The sequence below is a fragment of the Myotis brandtii genome, unplaced genomic scaffold (genome assembly GCF_000412655.1).
Source record: "Myotis brandtii unplaced genomic scaffold, ASM41265v1 scaffold190, whole genome shotgun sequence".
Classification (NCBI taxonomy): domain Eukaryota; kingdom Metazoa; phylum Chordata; class Mammalia; order Chiroptera; family Vespertilionidae; genus Myotis; species Myotis brandtii.
Genome location: NW_005357076.1, coordinates 4596386 through 4619237, shown reverse-complemented (window position 1 = coordinate 4619237; position 22852 = coordinate 4596386). Strand labels below are relative to the sequence as shown.

General features: G+C 40.0%; 1 protein-coding gene across 11 annotated transcripts in view; it reads right to left on the bottom strand.

Moving 5' to 3' along the window:
- USP54 (ubiquitin specific peptidase 54) overlaps window positions 1-22852 on the bottom strand; it is a 121951-nt gene that overhangs the window by 29560 nt on the left and 69539 nt on the right. For 10 of the 11 annotated variants that reach the window (XM_014538364.1, XM_014538365.1, XM_014538367.1 and 7 more), the window contains 11 exons: window positions 15666-15800; window positions 13543-13656; window positions 13102-13184; window positions 12579-12684; window positions 12322-12468; window positions 9933-10082; window positions 7768-7936; window positions 6071-6241; window positions 3033-3164; window positions 2488-2868; window positions 1867-2098 (listed from right to left, as the gene is read on the bottom strand). In XM_014538364.1, coding sequence (XP_014393850.1) covers window positions 1867-2098; window positions 2488-2868; window positions 3033-3164; window positions 6071-6241; window positions 7768-7936; window positions 9933-10082; window positions 12322-12468; window positions 12579-12684; window positions 13102-13184; window positions 13543-13656; window positions 15666-15800 — 1820 coding nt within the window. The remainder of the gene's footprint in view (window positions 1-1866; window positions 2099-2487; window positions 2869-3032; window positions 3165-6070; window positions 6242-7767; window positions 7937-9932; window positions 10083-12321; window positions 12469-12578; window positions 12685-13101; window positions 13185-13542; window positions 13657-15665; window positions 15801-22852) is intronic. The other variant, XM_014538372.1, reaches the window with a different exon arrangement.

Below are 22852 nucleotides of genomic sequence, written 5' to 3'. Positions count from 1 at the left end.
GAGAGAAGAACAAAGTTGGAGGGATCACAATACCCGATATTACACTATACTACAAAGCCAATGTAATCAAAACAGCCTGGTACTGGCATAAGAACAGGCATATAGATCAATGGAACAGAACAGAGAGCCTATAACTAAACCCATGCCTTTATGGTCAATTAATATTTGACAAAGGAGGCAATAATGGTGCTGGGAAAATTGGACAGGTATATGCAAAAAATGCAACTAGACCAACAATTTATACCATATAACAGAATAAACTCAAAATGATACAAGACCTAAATGTATGTCATGAAACCATAAAAATCCTAGAGGAAAACATAGGCAGTAAAATCTCACGGAGTAATATTTTTGCCGATATGTCTCCAAGAAAAAGGGAAACACAAGAAAAAAAATAAACAAATTGGACTACATCAGACTAAAAAGCTTCTTCACAGCAAAAGAAATCATCAACAAAACAAAAAGGGAACCCACCATATGAGAGAACATATTCGCCAGTGATCCATCAGATAAGGGGTCAATCTTCAAAATATATAAAGAACTTATATATCTCATCACGCAATCCTACTAAACAATCCTACTAAAAAATGGGCAAAGGACCTGAATAGACACTTCTCCAAAGAGGACATACAGATGGGCAATAGACATATGAAAAAATGCTCAAGGTCACTAATCATCAGAGAGATGCAAATAAAAACTACAATGAGGCATCACCGCACACTGGTCAAAATAGCAACTATCAATAAATCAACAAACAACAAGTGCTGGCGAGGATGTGGAGAAAAGGGAACCCTCCTGCACTGCTGGTGGGAATGCAGACTGGTGCAGCCACTGTGGAAAACAGTTTGGAGTTTCCTCAAAAAATTAAAAATGAAACTGCCTTTTGATCCAGCAATCCTACTTCTGGGTACATATCCTAAGAATCCCAAAACACCAATCAGAAAGAATATATGCACCCCTATGTTCATAGCAGCATTATTTACAATAGCGACGATCTGGAAACAGCCCAAGTGCCGTGGCTGTAAAAAAGGAGGAACTCTTACACTTTGAGAGCTTGTTTGGAGGTTCTAGCAGGGGAGCGCAGCTACTCGTATACCCTTGACCGAAGACCGGTCCTCTCCTGGGGGGGGGGGGGGGGGGGGGAGGTCGTCCTCTTCGACCGAGACCGAGCGCGCAGCTTCGGGAGGGACGCACATGGATCGGTGAGGGAGGAGGGGGACCCCCGCCTAGCCAGCCAGATCAGCCGAATCAACCCTGGCGATCAATGGGGTGACAGATGTCGCAGCCAGATCGCCCTCACATCCAACTCTTACACTTTGAGACAGCATAGATGGACCTGGAGATTATTATGCTAAGCGAAATACGCCATTCAGAGAAAGACTAGTATCGCATGATCTCACTTATATGTGGAATATAAAGAACAAAATAAACTGACAAAATAGGGACTAGAAGCTAATGAATAAATGGAACAGACTAACAGATCTCAGAGGGGAGGAGAGTGGGAAGTGCGGGAAGAGATCAACCCCGATAGCCCCTGGACACAGACAATAATGGGGTGAAGGCCTAGGGGGGCGGGAGTAGGGTAAAGAGAGGCAAAGTTGAGGGGAGAGGAAGGGAGAAATGGGGGACATCTGTAATAGAGTCAACAATAAAAATAAAGTAGTCTCTCCTCTCTTCTTTCTCAAATGCCATTGCTCTTTCTCCCAGCAGAGGGGGCTGTTGTCATAGAAGGTTGATAGAGCACAATACTTTGCTTGCCCACAAGATGGTAATAAAATGCCCCCTCTACTTGCCTGAGTTGATAAGCCTCTTGGTGGCTCATACTGCTGCTAGGGACAATGCCGCTATTCAAAGGTCAAACAATACCTGCAGACACTGGAGCTCTCAGGCAGGGCTGCATCCAGGCTGACAGGGCTGCTGCTGTTCCTCTCACTGCTCTCATAGCCAGATTCCATTCGCTGGATTAGGCGAGGGTGCTGCTCTAAAAGGTAAGAGCCTGGCCGTGCTGGGCCCCAAGGCTTGTATTGGGGGCTTGGTCCACCAGTTTTAAGGTCGTAAGCAGGTGGCTTGCTTAGGTCATCTGGTGTAAATTCTTTCGCTATCCCGATCAAAGCACAAGTATGAAAAAGGAGGTAGAGTTAGCATCTGCTTCAAATGAAGACATGACTAACACCTCCCTCCAGCTATTCATTTACTAAAATTATATCCCAAAAGACCCAAAAATGGGGTGAAAATGGACCTTGTCAAGTCTACCAGAAAACCCAGGTTTTTTTAATCTATACTAATAAAAGCGTAATATGCTAATTAGAGCAGGCGTCCTTCAGGATGTTCTTCCGTCCTTCTGGATGAAGCCAGGGCTGTGAGGGAAGCCAGTGCTGGCAGCTGGGGGAAGGAAGGCCTACTCTTGCATGAATTTCGTGCATCAGGCCTCTAGTACATAAATAAACTTTATTCAAAAGCCCAGTTCTTCCCTAATTATCTCCTCACCTGAATCCTCAGAAAATGGGCTGAGCTGAGTATAGCCACAATGCTTCCTTTTGTCTTTACTAAAAATACTGTCAATATTCAGAGACTCTCGTTTGGGTCTCCATGTTGGACGATACTTGCTAGAAGAACTGGATTTTGACTCACTGCTAGTACTCTCTACTTCCCAGTCATGAGAGTGTAAAAGCAGGTTCTTGGGAGGTTTTCTGTCCATCTGGTCTCCTCCTTTCCCCCCACAGGGAGACCCTAGGTTGGTCTGAGAAGCCAGGGATGGTCTGTTATGGATCATATTGCTGACTGTCTCTTTAAAATCCCTTAGTCTGTTGGTGCTGCTGGATGGTTTAGAGGCATTCCTAGGAGCCTGCTTCTCTTTCAGAGTTTCTCCTAAAAACACAAAGAATGAAACAAATATAAATGTTTAAAGTGCTCATGGATACCAGATCCCAAAGTTAAGAAAGCAAGGAAAGCCCTTTGAGCAGAAAAGAGAAGCCATGGTCTGGAGTGTGACAAGTTTGGATTTAGGAGAGAAGCAATGCAGAGTGGCTTGCCTTCACTGTGGTAGCCTGAGGCCTGTGGCTCATCGCCTTTCCTCCTAAGCCGGCCAGAGCTCCTCTTGCGCTCTATCAGCGACCCTTTCTTGGATGTGAGTTTCTGATTACATTCACTATCAGTCAGGTGCCCTAAAAGAAAAAGAAAATGGGGGTAAGCTGGTATCTGAGACTGACCTCCATCCTCTTGAGAAACTAGTCTCCCTTTGGGATTCATGGCAGTGGCACAAATTTAGTGTACCCATGGCTGAAAGCTGAAAGGGCCATGGCTACCTGATTTAAGTGTAGCAGGAATCTCTCAACAGATAAATGCAAAGAAGCTCAAGTAGTTAATGGGAGCTTCCAAATTTACAAGTTTCCTGAGCAATTACCAGTCTCAATCCCACTCATAAATGTTCCCAGTAACCTAAGGGGCCTATTACTTGATACTTATTAAAAGGTGAAAGTTTTAAAGATTGCATAAAAATGTCATGTACCGATATATTTTCACTCTCATAAGTAGAACGCAGAGCTTTCCTTTTACTTATTTAGCAACACATATCAAGTCTAATTTTTATTATATCTGGTATTATCCCAGGTGTTTCAGCCTCTGCTCATAAGAGCTCTGACTGTGTATGGCTTTAAGACCCAGTTCCATACCTTCCTTAAATGTGAGTCATTTAAAAGAACATTTGAACTTTGAATAATTCTCATTCTCAACCCCAACCAAAATTGGCAAAACCCAGAGATTATACTTCACAGTTCCTCAATACTAATTGCTGGGAAACCCAGGAGGTCTGGGTTTTTTATGTAACTTGCCTTACTTCATGCCCAGTGTATGTGAATGTACGAGGGTGATTTGACAACAGCAAGGTCAGATTATAAAGGATATAATTATCTAAGCTGCTGGAGGTCAGAGGTGAATTAAGCAACTGAACTTAATTGGAAGACAGACTTAGAACAATTACTTATTCAGGTATCAGCAATATAATGATATGGCTTTATTTTCCAGTGCAATCTTTTATTGCTTTTATCTGATCCCTTGCTACCTCTGGACCCATAAGAAGGATTTAAGAAATAAGGAAATCACTTGGAGCTACTAGAACTACAAATATTAAACCAATGGGGATATGTTCCCCTACCCTCAGCCATTTACAAACCTTAACATAAACCTGATTCTCCTGGAAAATATGCTTTATTTATCCTGTGACTTAATTCCTCCATGGTTCACAGTTTCAGAAATATGGTTTTAAAAATATCACATTGCCCTGGCTGGATGGCTCAGTTGGTTAGAGTGTCATCCCATGCACCAAAAGGGTGCAGGTTCAATCCCGGTCAGGGCACATTACCTACGTTGCAGGTTCAATCCCGGTTAGGGTGCATACAGGAGGAAACCAATTGATGTCTCTCTCTTTCTCTCTCTCCCTTCCTCTTCCTCTAAAAATTAATAAACAAACCCTTGGGTGAAGATTAAAAAAAGAAGATATATCACACTTTGAAGTAGTCATTTGTGCAATATCATCGAAAATATTCAACATGAATCTGAACAAACCTCTAGGTCCAACTACCAACTTACAAAAAACACAGAGCACAAAGAAACATGCTAAAGTTTACCACAGGAACATAATCAACAAAATTTAGAATGCAGAATCTATAGGACAAACTGCCTACTTCTTCAACAATAAATTGCAAGAAAAAAAACAGAGGAGAAACCTACAGAGTAAAAGAAATTCAAAAGACTTATCAACCCATTGCAATGTGTAGATCTGATTTCAATTCTGAGTCAAGCAAACAAATAAACCATTAAAAAGTTATGATATTTAAAAGAAAATTTGATATTTAAACACTTATTGATTATTTAGGGTTTAAAGGAATCGTTAATATTTTTAACTGCACTAATGGTATGTTTAAAAATTATTTCTTATATTTTAGAGATACATACTAAAATATTTCCGAAAAAAGTGACATGTCTGGGAGTGGGGGAAGTGGGTAGAGGTACAGATAAAACTAGATTGGCCATGAGTTATAATTATTGAAAATAGGTGATGGGTATGTGGAGGAGCTGCATGCTATTCGGTATACTTCTGAATATATTTGAAATTCTCTATTTTTTTTAAAGGCCATGCACAAAATATAAACCCCAATCTGAAGCCATGAGCTCACTAATCCCCAAGTTTCTAAAAGTATGGGCATTGTTCTAGGCCAGTGATGGCGAACCTTTTGAGCTCGGCGTGTCAGCATTTTGAAAAACCCTAACTTAACTCCGGTGCCGTGTCACATATAGAAATTTTTTGATATTTGCAACCATAGTAAAACAAAGACTTATGTTTTTGATATTTATTTTATATATTTAAATGCCATTTAACAAAGAAAAATCAACCAAAAAAATGAGTTCGCGTGTCACCCTGACACGCGTGTCATAGGTTCGCCATCACTGTTCTAAGCCTTGGGTGATTACCCTTTCATCTCAGCAGTCAATTATTCACTGTTCTTCCTTTTATGCCCTGTATTGATTTTTTCCACTGACACTGGCACACTCTCCATAGATAAACAAAAAAATTTAAAAATGTTCTATGCATGGAACTCACAACAACAAACAAACAAGTTTTCATTCTTTTGTGTCTCTGTTCTTCAGGAAGCCTAGCAAGTGATAAGCAGGTACCCCTGCCTATAACACGCCCCTCCGCTCAAAGCCCTTAACTTGGGACAAAGCCTGGCATGAGAACCTTATGAGGTACAAGACCACAATAATTTAATGGAGCATTATTAGAAGGGTGGGGATTAAGAGCATAGCAGGAGAAAAGCAGATTTCAGAATAAACAATCACATCAATAATCACATTACAATGGTCCTTACTGATATGCTGCTGTTGACAGGAATATATGCAATGGAACATCATCATTTATTCAGAACAGTGTTGCTTCTTTCGATCCCACTCAATTACCCATGTTCTGTGCCTTCCTCCCTTTGCATGACAAACATTTCTGACTTGCCCCAGTTTCTTTTACTTGGATACACACTATGCAGGAACAAGCAGGACCCACTGCATAAGTCCCTACCTGTGTCCCGACTGCTCTGAGACGTGGAATCATTCTCCACATTATAGATGACTGTCCCCTGAGATTCAGAAGAGAAGTGACTGACCACAGACTCATGGTGGGAGTGTTTGTAGGGATAGCTCTCCGTTGAGGAATCTGTTCGAGTATCACTTGAGATGGAGGGCTCCCTCCCTGAGAGAAGGAGGAGACACATAGGCAAAAGTGAGGAAAGAGAGAAGGACAGTGGTAGAGAGGGGGCAAAGAGCTGGATGGCAACAAAGATCCATAAGGCAAGAAAGTCCTAGATGGAACATGAAAAGGATATACCAGAGCCATTCTTCCCAACACCCAACTTCCAGATAACCCAGACACACAAACAATTCTTCCCACTCCTGCCCCTACCTTGCTGAAGCCCTCACTTTGCCTGCCACTGTGAAAAACTTTGGGGCTTTTAGAAAACCTATGGGGGGAAAAGTGGAAGAAAGGAAAAAGGTGTGAAAAATAAAATCTACTTAGATAAAGAGTCCCAGGCTGACCTGGCATATATAACCACTATCCTCTAAGTTTTCTCCTATACTGTCAGAAATGTCACTTAAATTTTTTTAATTGACATTATAAGCATTTTTAATATCTCTGAGAAATTAATAGGGCTGTTATTTATACTTTAGTGTGAATTAGACTACATTTCTCTAAACACCTAGCTAAGATAAGTAGTGGAAATTGGTGTTTGATTGAAGAGAGAAGTAGAGCAAGTTTGGGTAGGGTTACAAAGGTGGGAAGAACACCAGTTACCAACCAGGATGGAGATACAAAAGGGAAGGAAAAAGAATCCAAAGACAAATGTCTTCTCTTTCAAAATTATACTTAGGACCAGCCCTAAAAAATAGAAATGAAAAAGAACATTTCTTTTTCCTCCTTTTAAGAAATCAAGCCAAAACCACTAGGGCTATATTTCTAATGTATTATGAGTCTCTGTGGGCTAACCTGAGACTAACTATCAAGTGGCAAATTGTTTCTACAGGAAAATATAATTTGGGTTCCAAACAACTGAATTCGAAGTAAACAACTGATTCATAAGCTGAAGAATATCACTACAGCACTTGGCATTTTAAAACAAAAATCTCTTATCCCTAACAATATGACTACCTTTATAGTAACATATCATTTCTCTTGGTCTTAACTCTCTTAAGCCACTGTTAAATTGCTAGTAAAAATCTGTCATCTTTACCAATATTATAAGGTTAAATGCTGAGGTTTCCCTCACAAATTTATTATCAGTCTCAATCAACATAATTTCCCTTGAACTTTTGAACTGGGGCTGCATTGAATACAGGCAACGCATTCTTGGAGGCTGAAGGAAAAAAAGCCTGGAGCAAGTTGGGCTTCAGCATGAGTTGGCATTTCCTCTTTTCTCTAATGCAGTGGTTCTCAACCTTCCTAATGCCGCGACCCTTTACTACAGTTCCTCATGTTGTGGTGACCCCCAACCATAAAATTATTTTTGTTGCTACTTCATATCTGTAATTTTGCTACTGTTATGAATCGTAATGTAAATATCTGATATGCAGGATGTATTTAGGCGACCCCTGTGAGAACCGTTGCTCTAATGGGTCCTCTTTCTCCAAGCTGGTTATGTGCTAGGCTCATGGTCAAGAGTCCCAAATATGCAATGATCACATTGGAGAGAGAAAGGGGGAGGTAAGAGCTAGGCTTCTCACCTGAATCTTCACTATCGTAGCACATCCTGCTGTATGACTGGAATTCAACTTGGGGAGGCAGGTCCTGGGTGGACACTGGGGTACCCTGCGGGTCTGCATAAAGCAGCAGCAAAGGCTGGTAATGCCCCTTGATGCATTTGGTCACCACATCCTTCCATTTGGGCCCAATCTGAACCAAAAACAACCAGAAGAACATAACAATTATATTTCATACCAACAATTCAAAACATAACTTCCTGTTCTGTTTCTCTAAAGAAAATAAAAGATGAAAAGACAAGAATCAGGTAAAGAGACACAACAGAGATCTTATAGCTACACTTAATAATTTTTTTTGTTAAATCCTTTTAGAAAGCATTAAAACCCTATAAAAGACAGGAATGATGAATAAAATTACTTTTATTCTCATGAAACATCAATTGAGTTGTGAAATATGAATAACAGTTCTCAAAGGTGAATACACTATGTGAGGGGACATCAGCTGCCTTGGTGATCTTTTCCTTTTCACAGACATCAAGTCAAAGCCCTTTCTTGAAATTTGCTTTTCTAAAATTTCTCCTAAATATTAAAATCACTTTTAGGAAGCTAAAGAACAGACAGAAACCCTTTCACAGGCTGCTTAGAAATAATGACATTCTGTGTCAGAGTTCACACATGGCAGGACATAAAACGTCAGACTGCTTAGAACAGACATCTGGACCCTCTGCCTTAGCTTTGTGCTGGATTCAGTGCTGCCATGGCAGTGGGAAAAGTACCTGAATAGCCATGGAAATAACAACCCAGTCAAATCCTCAGTCACCCTCTCTCAAGCTTAAACTAATAACAATGTTAGGTGTATTCTTGGAGTCAGATAACTATCGTAGTCCTGATTTACAATAGATGTTTAGTAAATTTATAACTGGGTTAACATTATTTTAACTAAAACACATTTATATGCTTCTTATATAATCTTATATAATATCTTATAAGGCATGTAGCATTATTCAAATAAAAATCCTAACTCTGGCTGGTAAGGTCCAAGTGTCATCCTGTATAAATTTGATTCCCAGTCAAGGGGAGGGATGTTTCACTCTCACATCAATGTTTCTCTCTCTCTCTCTCTCTCTCTCTCTCTCTCTCACACACACACACACACACACACATCAATGTTTCTCTCTCTCTCTCTCTCTCTCAAAATCAATAAAATAAAATAAACAAAACTTAAAGCTCAAAGAATTTATATGCTGCCCGAAATGACAACAGCAAAAAAGAGATGAAGAACAGAATTTGACAAAGACTGCTATTTGTGGAAGATTCTGCTTAAGGTCCATGGATTGGTGTAGAATGTCTAAGTAGTCTCCTAGCTGCTGACCTAATCACAACTGTCTTTCTAACTCATGCAAATCACCTAAACTATTTCATCCGGACTCTGTGGTTTAGAGCAGTGATGGCAAACCTATGACACGCGTGTCAGAGGTGACACGTGAACTCATTTTTTGGGTTGATTTTTCTTTGTTAAATGGCATTTAAATATATAAAATAAATATCAAAAATATAAATCTTTGTTTTACTATGGTTGCAAATATCAAAAAATTTCTATATGTGACACGGCACCAGAGTTAAGTTAGGGTTTTTCAAAATGCTGACACGCGGAGCTCAAAAGGTTCGCCATCACTGGTTTAGAGAGTACCAAGTTTCCATCTTTAAATATCATCATAGTCCCATTTTTTCTATGCTATCTCAAAATCATGTTAATTGGTGATAGGGTAATTCAGGGAGCTAACAATCAGATACTATTTTATAGCAGCCTGAGATAAAGTATTACCCACTAATAATTCCAAAATTTGGAATTCTGAACTTGCTGCTATCCTTATAATCTAATCTGATTTACTAGACTGTGGTCGCTCAAATCTATTAATTAACACATTTTAAAAAATAATTTGTCAATATAAATGTTAATTGTGCTGAATGCCATGTGAAGGCATTTAGAGACAATAACAGAAGATATATTCATCCTGTCTTTGAGGAACTTGCCATTTATTGGGGAAGACAAGACTAATACTCTCATAAATCCAATAGATAAGTGATAGACATTAAAATTATAAAAATAAAACATTGAAGATAAATAATTATCCTTGGTTTTTTGTTGCAGTCACCAAACACTTTAAGCAGGGCTTGAATATTCCTACCTCCTTGACATGAGCATCATCAAAATACATCCATTTGCGGATCTTTGTTTGGAAAAAGAATGTAGAATAATGTTTGCCGTAGTAACAGATCATTCCTACTAAGTACAGTTCAGACTGCTTGGCCCGGTCATCTGTCACTCTGAAAAATAGCTGCAGGGAAAGAAGAGAAAGGAAAGAGCAGTGACATAACCCTCTCACATCTGCCAGCAGACTGACTCCATCATTTCTTAAAATACTGACTTGCTTCTCTGCCCATCAGTATAAGATTTTTTGCTAATCCAATTAGTCATCAGAAATGAACCCAAAAAGGCAAAATGTAGAGAAAAGCAAAATAGTGGCCAGTAACTGGTAAGGTGGTGATGTTCCCCCATAACTCCCAAAAATATTTTCTTGATGGGGCCGATCACAAGAGGAGTCAGAAAAAGTTGACAAACCAAACCAAAACAAAAACATTCTCAAGTTTCAAAAGTTATTTATCAGCTGGCACCACAAATATAAATTTCCTGCAGAGTCCCTAAGTAGGGGGTAAGAAAGCCCTTAGGAGAAGCAATACCAGCATTTCAATTCCTACATGTCCAACACTGTCCTAGGTACAAAGGGACATACAAAGAAAAGAAATGAAGAAAATTATTCTTGCATGAGGAACTTATTTGGTTGGAAAAACAATCATAAAAATAAAACTAGAACAGAGCAGATTATACTGTAGGCTACAGAATTTTAGAAAAAGGAGATTTTGTTATATATAGCCTACTCATGTCAGAGATTTCTTGGGAAGAAGACCTAAAATAAGATCACAAAGAATTCACTTATTCTCAGTAGTGGTTTAATGAAACTAAAACACAACAATAGGGATCTCCTTAGTCATAGTACTATCCCAGAGCAAAACTATGAAAGAAAACCACAGAGTTTCTGGTTCTTCTCTTGAACCAAAGGAAAACCATGGCTGTCCCTACACCAGGGCATGGAGCTGATGAGGTTAAGGCCCCAGGTGTGATGTCTGTTTCCCTGTGTATTTTCCTAAATAGACCCACGGAAAACCACTAACCCACCAAATGCTCTGCCAAGCTACCTCATTACCTTCTCAACAGATATTGGTTCCTCACTGTGAATTCCGTACTGTAGGACTCAAGCCACCAACTTTCACCTCTGTCACCCCCCAAAGCAGCTTTAGTCAGGATTGCTCACTTCTTTGACCTTACCACCTCCCGTGGTTGAATACACCTCCCTGTTCTACAGTGGTATGAACTAATAGTGAGTAGAGCACACAATAACTTTATAAATTGCATGATTTTTACCAGTACCTAAGCTCGGCCTATCTTGTCTTTCAAGGCCATGGTCATCCCACTTTTTATAAAAAGCCTTTGCTGCCTACCCAAAGGAGGTAAGTGAGCATTTACATGCATGTACATATATGCATATACATATACAGTAGTGCCCCTTATCTACAGGGGATAACATTACAAGACTCCCCTGGCGGATGTCTGAAACTGCAGATAGTACTAAACCCTATATACACTATGTTTTTTTCCTTTACAGTTTAATTTATAAATTGGGCACAGAGGAGATGAACAATAATAACTAATAATAAAGTAGAACAATTATAACAATATACTGCAATAAAGTTATATGAATGTGGTCTTTCCCTCTCTCAAAATTTTCTTAGACTGCACTCACCCTTCTTGTGATGTAAGATGATACAATAACTAGTTAATGAGAAGAAGTGAAATGAATGACATAGGTCGACACTGTGATGTAACATTAGGCTACTTTAAGGGTTACTTGAATATAAACACTGCTGCACTGTAATAATCACTGTATATGTATATGTACCAGTATATGTACATGTATATGTACCGGTATACAGTGGGGCCTTGACTTACGAGTGTCCCGACTAACAAGTTTTTTGAGATACCAGCTGTCTCTCGGCCGATTTTTTGCATTGAGTTGACAGAGTAATTTGAGTTAAAGAGCTCCTTAACGAACTCAGTCTCGGAACGAATAAAACTCGTAAGTCAAGGCCCCACTGTATGTATATGTACAGATACATAAAGGTGTGGATACGCTGGACAAAGGGATTATCCAATTCCCAGGAAGCAGGGAGTGAAAACAGGGTGAGATTTCACCACACAACTCAGAACTACACGTGGCTTAAAATGTGCAAATTGTTTACTTTTGGAATTTTCCATTTAATATTTTCAAGACCATGGTTGACTGTGGGTAAGTGAAACCACAGAAAACGAAACCATGGATAAAGGGGGATTACTGTACACAAGTATGATTGTCCAAAACTCTGTAATATTTGTCATTTAGGATATACTTTTGTGTTCAGTGTTCACACCCTTGAGCAAGAATAAGACGCAATAACTCTAAGAGTTAAACTAACACTCACATCACCCAACTTAAGGCAGGTACCCAGGCTATGAATGACATCCTCTGCCAAGTCTGAATGGTCCGAGTCCCATACCAGTCCAATTGTGATAATCTGTGGAGCATTCATCAACACACGGCGAATCCGAATCCTCTCTCCACAGTTGCTCTGAAATACATATATAAGGCTAGTTTGACGTGTTTCCCACTGGCTCTACTTCAATTCCACTAATCCCAAGGTTCCCCTCTCTACCCAAACCCCACCACTGACTTACTCACCGGACAGTTCCGGAGATCCCCCATGGTGCTGGCATTCTGTAGCAACTCACCAAACATGCTTGGGGAGGGTTTTTCTCGTCTTTCCAGCATACAAATAGCCTGATTGCTTCAAGATGGGGAATAAAAGGGTGATGATGGTGGGAGTTACAACTAAATCAAATAAATCATTCATGCAAAATCCTAACTCATATGTTTGACTTTCTTCCTCTGCCCACTAAACTGAAGGCCCGTGTCCTGACCAGCCTCAGTGTCCCACAAACACAGTGAGTGCCTCTGCCTGTCCCCAAATCCAAAGCTCATAGAATCCCCCTTCCTCCTCCCACTTTGCTGGACAGAACTAAGCCTAGGAAACAATGAGGGATGGAAAAGAAGGAGAACAAAGGTTATTTTAAAATTATAGTTCTGAGTTCCTACAATATAGCATAGACTCAGCAATAAGGATATAAGCTATTTGGATGCTTCCAGTTAAAACCCAATCAACTGTATGCATGCCTCAGGGGACAGAGAACCCTGTAAGACTCACCAAAGGGAAGTGGTAGAGATGTAATGCACCATCTGGATGAAAGGCAGCGGATCAGACGTGGCGCCACAGCTAGTACATACACACTGGGCCCAGGAAGGAAAAAGCAAAACCAAGCAGCCACAGTCATTAATTGTTTTGGCACCCATCTAACACCCTACATCTCAGGATAAAGTGTCCTTGAAGAAAAGGTATAAGAAGTGATGGGGTCCAGCCAGTGTTGCTCAATGGTTGAGCATCGTCAACCTATGAACCAAGAGGTCATGGTTTGATTCCCGGTCAGGGCACATACCCAGGTTCTGGGCTCAATCCCCAGTGGGGGGCATACAGAAGGTAGCCAATCAATGATTCTCTCTCATCATTGATGTTTCCAACTCTCTCTCCCTCTGCCTTCCTCTCTGAATTTTATATATTTTAAGTGATAGGGATAGAAATAAAGTTCACCTGCTCAAACAATGTCATTGCAAATTTCTGGTGGGAGATGCAGTGTTGGGCAGTACATATATCCTCTTTGGTTTCATCAGCAATATGGAAGTGAATTCTCATCAGCAAGTTTTCCTAATAGGGAAAGAACAAAAGCAGTATATCAACAATACTTAATAGACAAATGTACAAATTGGTTGTCAGTTTACTCAGAGAAATAGCAATCCTTCTGGAAGATAGGAATACTTCTGATTTTTTTTAACTCTTTAATTTGAAATAACTATAAATTCTCAGGAAGTTTCAAAAAAATTATATAGGAATTCAAATGTACCTTTCACCCAGTTTCCTCCAATGGTAACATGTTGCATAATTATAATACAATATCCAAACCAGGAAATGGACATCAATACAATCCAGAGTGTATTCAGGTTTCCTCATTTGTGTTTATGTGTAGCTCGTACAATTTTATCTCAGGTATAGAGTCATGGAACCACAACCATAATCAAAATATAAAACTGTCCCACCCCCACAAGGCTCCCTCATGCTATTCTTTTATAGTTTTACCCACTCAATTCCAACCCTAATCCCTAGAAAACACCGGTCTATTCTCCAAATAGATTCTCCAATAGAATTCTCCAAATTCTCTTTAAAAAATTGTTATTTTTTAAATGTTAGCCCAGCCAGTATAACTCAGCCTTTGAGCACCGACACAGGAACCAAGAGGTCACAGATTCGATTCCCAGTCAGGGCACATGCCCAGATTGTGGCTCGATCCCCAGTAGGGAACGTGAAGGAGGCAGCTGATCGATGATGTTCCTTTCTCATCGGTGTTTCTATCTCTCTATCCCTCTCCCTTACTCTCTCTCTAAAAATCAATAAAAATATTTTTTTAAAAAATAAAATGCTACATAAATGGGACCATATAATATCTAATCTTTTGCTATTGTATTTTTTACTCAGCATAATTCCCTTTAAAAAATTTTTATTGATTGATTTTAAGAGAAAGAAACATTGATTTAGTGTTCCACTTATTTATGCACTCACTGGTTGATTCCTGTATATACCCTGAGCAGGGATCAAACACACAACCTTGGCATATCAGGCTGACACTCTAACCAACTGAGCTACTCGGCCAGGCTCAGCATAATTCCCTTCAGACCCATCCTGAAGACTACATAAATCAAGAGTTAATTCCTTTTTATTGCTGCATAGTATTCCACAGTGTGGCCGTACACAGTTTGTAACACCATTCACCTATTAAAGGCATCTGGGTTGTTTCCAGTTTGGGGCTATTATGAATAAATCTTCTATGAATATTCATATGCAGGTTTTGTATGAACATAAATTTTCATTTCTCTGGGATACAGGTCCAGGAAGGCAACTGCAGAATCATATGTTAGTTTGCAAGTTTCGTTTTTTAAGAAACTGCCAAACTTTTCCAAAGTAGCATTATCATTTTATAATCCCACCAGCAATACAGCAGTGATCCAGATTCTCAGGGGTACCTCTGATTTTGGCCTACATTTTACCCTGTAATGGGATGTATATCATTCTGAGTTGTTTAATAAATGCACAGTCTTTTAGAGGTTGATGGATAGAACCCAGAGGTCAAAAGAGTTAGGGTTTTCTACCAAAAATCACTGGGAGAAATGTAGTTATCCAAATAGCACATTACACTTGTGCTAAGAATTCAGTTATTCTCTGTTTAATTATCTTTAGTAATACAGGGGTTCTCAAAGTGTGGTCCCCAAACCAGTAGCATCAGTGTTAGCATCACCTGGGCACTTGTCAGAGATAGATATTTTGGGGCCTTATTCCAGAACTATTGAATCATAACCTCAAGGGGATAGGAGCCAGCAATTTGTATTTTAATGAGCCCTGTCTGCTCTGAAGGTGACAGCACGGTTTTATGCAATGGGAAGCACGAAACTACCCTAAGCCTAAAGGAAAAAGAGTAAACCTGCGAAGCTATTCATACTGCATTAGCAGGGATACCCTTGAGCTCTGCGAAACTAGGGAAATGTCTAGTTCTAACTGTAGAGACCAGGGGCACAGTAAGTAGCCACAATACAGTAGCCAATCCCTGATGGAGACCATCAATAGTCCCACCCCAAATCAAAGAGAGGCCAGAGGCCAGCACTTACAAAGCACTCGGCAGCATCATCCATAATTCCCAGCTGGAAGCGCTGTTCATCCTGGAAAGTCTTTGCCAGAGCACTGCGGAGAGTGTCAGACGGAAGGACTTTTTCGCTACTACACTGAAACTGGTTAAAGATTCCCTGCAGGGAAGAGGTTAGACAAGGGGAAAAGCACAATGCTGTTATTAAGCTTCTAAACATCCCAGTCTGTCATGCTAGCAACTCCATGCTCATAGCTGTGGAACCAAATGTACCTCCTACAGGTTGATATGCTTGCAGTTAGTAATAAAAAAAAAAAAAGTAAAAAATGAGTCAGAATAAAGGGCATGATCCTAATAAGAATAAGGATTCTTGCTCTTCCAACTGAGTATGATACCATCAAAGACACATTAGGAGAGACCACTGTCATGAGTTAATACAATTCAATCACCTCACTTCCTCTGATATAGACAGAGGTGGGTGTTCAGTAAATAGAGATAAATTATATGTAAGTGGATTGGTAAATTATTCTCTGGGGGCTCATTCTATGAAACTTGGCTCCCTTCTTTTTTAATTGTTTAGTTAATTCAAAATTACCCAAAAGTGCAAATAATAATATAACAAACACCTACATGTCTAACACCAAGAAATAAACATTCCATCATTTTTACTTCCAATCTACAGAATAAAGCTAATGTCCCATTCGAGACTGCCCACTCTCTACCAGCCACTATCGTGAGTTTGTTGCATAATCTTTTGTTTTTAATACTGTTACATATATACATATACATATATACACACTCTGTATATTTAGGGATATATATATACATATATATGTGTATACATATATATATATACACACATATATGTGTGTATATATACATATATATGTGTGTATATATATACACACATATATATACAGAGTGGGTTAAAAGTAGGATTACAGTTGTTCATATAGAAAATAATACAATAATTAATAAATAAAAGTACAAGTATTTCACATATATACTTTTGTGTGTGTGTATTTTTTGTTCATGTACAAAGTATCACACTGAATTTCACTTTTTAAAAAAATTTAGCACTGTTTTGAAATCTACCCATAATGATATAATATATATACCTGGTTTATCCCTTTTCCCTGCAGTGTTGTATTTTATCAGGTGACGATACCACATGTATTTATCCATCTCTTTATTGGCAGATATTTTGGCAGTCTCCAATTTTTTGCTATTATAAAGTCTGTGCAAACTTTTACTTCCACCAGTGAATGAATATAAATAAATTTCCCCATATCCTTATCAGCAATTAATATAATCAGACTGATTCATTTTAGTCTTTCTAGCTACATTTGGTTTTTCTAGGTCTTTGTAAGTATTACTGTGGCAAATATCTTATTCCAGTCTCTGGTGTCTTTTATGTGCAGCAGTTTTTTATTTTGGTGTAATTAAATGCATCTGTCGTCTCCATCTTTACCTACATCTGAAACAATGATGAGTGTTATGTCCACAGAATGGAAACAAAGAGTGGCAACGAGTAGCACCTGGCTTGATGAGTCCTTCTCAAGTGGTATTGAATCTTACCCACAGAGACTAGAATGCACTCCTTGACAGCCACAGCTCATGGCCCAGATCCTCACTAAACCACCCAGATAAACACCTCACTCAACAATGAGTTACATATCAACAGTCCAAAGAATGTCATTTGCTTAAAATTCTTGCCAGTAACTTCTTCATATAAAAAAAATCCCAGGGTCATTTTTCAGACTTACTAATGAGACCATAAGTCTATAGTTTATAGTTTCACTTTATAAACCTACCTAAGTGATCTAAGAATAAAAGGCCGCACCCACCTAGAATGGTCAATTCTTGGTCCTCATTTTACTTGACCTATCAGTAGCTCAGTCACTGAATCCCTTCAGGTTTTTATCCAAATATTATCTTCTCAATATAGTATTTCCTGATCACCCTATTTAAAATTGCAAACTCCACCCCCTCTTCCTAAATCTCCCACCCTTGCCAGTTTTATTTTTCCCAGTGGCACTTACTACCATCTGTCATAGCATGTATTTTACATATTTATTGTCTGATTGCACTCTCTAGAATATAAATATGAGGACATAAATTTCTGTCCTTTAATTCCCTGCTATCCTCCCAGCACCTTGAAAGGTACTGGCATACAGAGGGCAACCAATAACTAGTTTTAAATAAATAAATGAAGAATTGAACAAATTAATCAATCATGTGATGTGGGTAGATATTATTAAGTGAATATATATATTATTTATTTATTTAATATATTTTATTGACTTTTTACAGAGAGGAAGGGAGAGGGATAGAGAGTTAGAAACATCGATGAGAGAGAAACATCAACCAGCTGCCTCCTGCACACTCCCTTACTGGGGATGTGCCCGCAACCAAGGTACATGCCCTTGACTGGAATCAAACCTGGGGCCCTTGAGTCCGCAGGCCGACCAGGGCAGGGAATATATTTTTAAGTCTCCCCTCTTTTTAAAAGTATGTTTTTATTGATTTCAGAGATGAAGGAAGAGGGAGAGAGATAGAAACATCAATGATGAGAATCACTGATTAGCTGCCTCCTGTAACCTCCCTACTGGTGATTGAGCCCAAAACCCAGGCATATGCCCTGATTGGGAATCTAACTGTCACCTCCTGGTTCATGGGTCAATGCTCAACCACTGAATCACACCGGCCAAGTCTCTCTCTCTCTCTTTCTCTTTTTAAAGCAGGTAAAGAATTCGCTAGAAAAGGTGAACATTTTTCTTAAGGTAATATAACTGGCTAGAACAAAATGGGACTAAACCTCGTTCTGCTCATTTCAAGTAGGAACTGTTTCCTTATTCTACTCTTACTAGCATCATTTCTCCTCATACACATTGAGCATCCATCCCTATAGCAGTTTAAGAATATATTACTGTGTAACCTGCTAGTATTTCCCTACATATAATTTTATATGCTGTGGAGAAAGCAGTACCAGCAATACATATTTAGTATTATTTAATAAGCTAGGAGCTGGGAGGGAAATCCTATATAATAAAAGGCTAATATGCAAATTGTTCCCTTGGGCATTTGACCGACTAGGACAGTGGTCGGCAAACTGCGGCTCGGCAAACTGCGGCTCACGAGCCACATGCGGCTCTTTGGCCCCTTGAGTGTGGCTCTTCCACAAAATACCAACTTCTGCGCATGGGCCACAAAGTTTCAATTGCACTGTACGTGCGCGCCCACACGTGGTATTTTGTGGAAGAGCCACACTCAAGGGGCCAAAGAGCCGCATGTGGCTCGTGAGCCGCAGTTTGCCGAACACGAGTCTAGGAGTTCAACTGCTCACTATGACGTGTGCTGACCACCAGCGGGTGGCTCGGAATGAAGGAAGCCCCTGGCCGGCAGCCGGCAGCCAGGAGAAGGCAGGCCCCGATCAGCCCTGATCACTGGCCAGGCCTAAGGAGCCTACCCATGCACAAATTCCGTGCACTGGGCCTCTAGTCCATTATAATTACTCCAAGTTATTCACAAGTCTATTATAAATGTAGGGCCAGAACTTCCATAATTTTATGCTGGAAGTAGAATAATATCTATGAGTAACCTCTTAAATAGACCAAAAGGAAAGGAAAGGTCTAGGTCCATAGTTAACCTCTCCCAGAGGGCAACTGGATATCTGCCAAGTGACCTCTGGGATTTTGAAACTTGGGGGAATTTGAAGAAACAAAGGAAAACGATGGTGGGAAAGAAGCAGTGACTACTTCTATAAATAAATAGGGGTCTGAGCACTTGAGTTGCTGAAAGTCACCTCAGCTTGGCAAATCTTAGTAACCACTATCATAAGCCAACCTGCTGCTCTTCTCAATTGTTAATGGCAAGACATTACTTCTGAGGAAGGCTCTATCTCTACAGGTTTGATGTATTAGGTTTGGTCCTTTTTGTTCAGAGTTCAAAACTGGTTCCAAAACAAAGTAATGATAAATTAGTTCCAGAATACTTTATATAAATATATTTGCAAACTACAGCTCCTTTAATCTTTATCAATTGGGTTTCCTCAAGAAGTAAGCCCTAATACTCTAAGGCAGTGGTTCTCAATCTTCTGGCCCTTTAAATACAGTTTCTCATGTTGTGACCCAACCATAAAATTATTTTCGTTGCTACTTCATAACTGTAATGTTGCTACTGTTATGAATCATAATGTAAATATCTAATATGCAGGATGGTCTTAGGCGACCCCTGTGAAAGGGTCGTTCGACCACCAAAGGGGTCGCGACCCACAGGTTGAGAACCGCTGCTCTAAGGCATCAACAGTTCCTAATGAATTAACTTCTCTCCCAGCATAGTACTAGTTATGTTAGCATTCTAGAGAGAAAATAGTAACTTTCTTTGTTCTACGGTTCAGTATGAGGAAGAACAGGGCTCCACTAAGAGATGGTGTAGTATAACAGTTAAAGAAGATGAACTCTGGAACCAAACTATCTGAGTTCAAAATACCAGCCTTGTTACTTACCATTTTTATGATCTTGGACAAGTTAATTAACTTCTCAAGGCTTTAGTTTCCTCTTTTAAAAAGAGAATTTATAATAGTATTTACCTCCTTGGGTTATTTAAGGATTAATAAGTTATCTGTATATCCAAAGCTTAGACTAATTCCTGGCAGTATGATAAGTGCTATCTCAGTGTTAGTTGTTATTATATTATCATCTACACTAATAAAAGAGAAACATGCAAATTGGTGTCACTCCGCTATGCCCACCAGCCAATCAGATGAGTATGCAAATTAACCCAACAAAGATGGCGGTTAATTTGCATACGCAGGTGCGGAGCGAAGACTGAAGGCTCCGGCCGGACTAAAGACTGAAGACTGAAGACTGAAGAGGCTTGGCTTCTCCGCTGAGGCCAGACCAAAGGCCTGGGTCCTGGGTGCCAGAGGAAAACCAGTGCCAGCAGCCAGGGGAAGGAAGGCCTATTGCGCGAATCTTCGTGCAACGGGCTTCTAGTTATTATTATATTTAAGAGCCCTTTTAGGTTGCTAAGAAACATGTCTGCCACTGACCTCTCCTGACAAAGAGCCTTGACTCAGAAATGCTTCTACCTTCAGCTACCTCCCCAGTCTCTGAGATCTGGGTAGGAAGGACCAAACTTCTCATTCCATTGCTGCTATTCAAGAGAGGAAGATTTCCCATGACCTAGATACAAGGGTTTCAGCACAGAAAGGGAAGACCTAAGGTAAGAGCTCTGCCTGCACCCACAGTGGATATGCAACAACAGCTCTGGCTCTTGTGTTCAGTGGCATCCATCTCTCCATGCTATACTCTTAATTAAGCTCCACCGCTTAGTTACGGACAGCTTTCTCCATACACATTGAGTATCTGAATGCATTCAGAATGGCTTCTGCCTGCATCTTCTTTATTTTTTTATGTTAATTATTGTTATCAGTCTTGCTGTGCTATTGTCAGAAATATGCAAGTGTATCAGGGATGAAGCTGCCTGAGCCTGCTCTGCCTGCATCTTCTTTATTTTTTTATGTTAATTATTGTTACCAGTCTTGCTCTGCTATTGTCAGAAAGAAGCAAGTGTATCAGGGATGAAGCTGCCCGAGCCTGCCCAGCATGCATCTGTGGAGCCCCAGCTCTGGAAGAAGCTAGAGCACAAAGCCCCTCTGTTAGGGCAGCACACTAACCCCTGTGTGTCCCTCTCACATGAGCACAGGGCTGCAATGGGCCTCCTCCTGTTCCCTTTTTCACCCTCCTCCCACCTTTCCCAGAGGGAGATCCTGTTCACACCAAAGAAAGCCAAGAACATTTAGTTCAGCAGTAAGAACAGGTGGTAGCACCAATAAGGAACAAAAACTGGTATTCTTCCAATTGCTGAGTTCTATGGCAGGGAGGGAGAAAGGGCAGGAAGAACCAAAACCCAGGAATTTTTCACTGTGGGGTCCCTGATGGTTTCATTTCAATAAACAGAGGAAACCCACCTTTGAGGTTTCTCTTTACTTTTCTTCACAGGATGAAACCAAAGAGGTCTTCCTTTTTATTCATAGGAAAAGGCAAATCACTTTTTGTGTTAACTATTTTCTTGGATGCAGTGCAAAAGCAACATGACTTTAATGGCTAAAAGCAGGTGCTGCCCCACCCATCTCTCTTGGATCCAAACAATTCTACCACATGAGCACGTAATTATTTGGATTAGCAAAAAAACATGTAAATACGAGAGAAGTGCCATAAAGGCAGAAAGTCTTTGTGCTTTGGCAACTACAAGTGCAGCTGTTGCTTAAGTTTTTGCCCCCCTTCCCCCTCCCCCCTCTAAAACACAGACTTTTATCTGTAGGCAGAGAACAGCTGTTTATTTCTCTCCCAGGACATCCCAGCCTTGCAACTAGAAGAAATCATGGTTACAGAAAATGGGGAGAAGGGCTGTCACCAAATTTGATGCTTTATGGGCCTGAGGTTTCAGCAGTCCAGCTTATCCCTGAGAGGTGACACATTATGCCCCGCTCTCTTCAGTTCCTAGGCTTTTCTTATTCATCTGGGCTTCCCAAATCTCTCATCATTTTGGCTCTCATAATTAGTCCTTTTCTCCACACCACCTGGAAATCATAGACCTAAATATTATAAACCTAAATGTGGCCAATCAACCCTCTGAAAGTAAGATAAAGGAGTTAATCCTTGACTGTTACTGACTACTGGAAGAGAACTTTCACACTAGTTTTGTGTTCAAAAGAATGTTAAATGTTCTCTTTCAAGAGGAAAAAGAATATGTAACTGTTTAACATTATGGCACCCAAAACAATAACATTGGATTTTCAACATTTTATTGCAGAAAATTTCAAAAATACAAGGGTAGACAAAATAGCACAATAAACTCACATGCACCTATCATCCATCTTCAACAATTATCAGCCAGTGGCCAATTTCATTTCATATATACGACCCACCCACTCCACTCCCAGATCACTTTGAAGCAAATTGCAGATAGTATTCATCTATAAATATTTAAGAATATGCCTCTAAAAATTAAGAAGTCAGCCCTAGCCGATTTGGCTCAGTGGATAGAGCGTCAGCCTGTGAACTGAAAGGTCCCGGGTTCGATTCTGGTCAAGGGCACATGACGGGGTTGCAGGCTCAATCCCAGTAGGGGGTGTGCAAAAGGCAGCTGATGATGTTTCTATCTTTCTCCCTCTCCCTTCCTCTCTGAAATCAATAAAAATATATT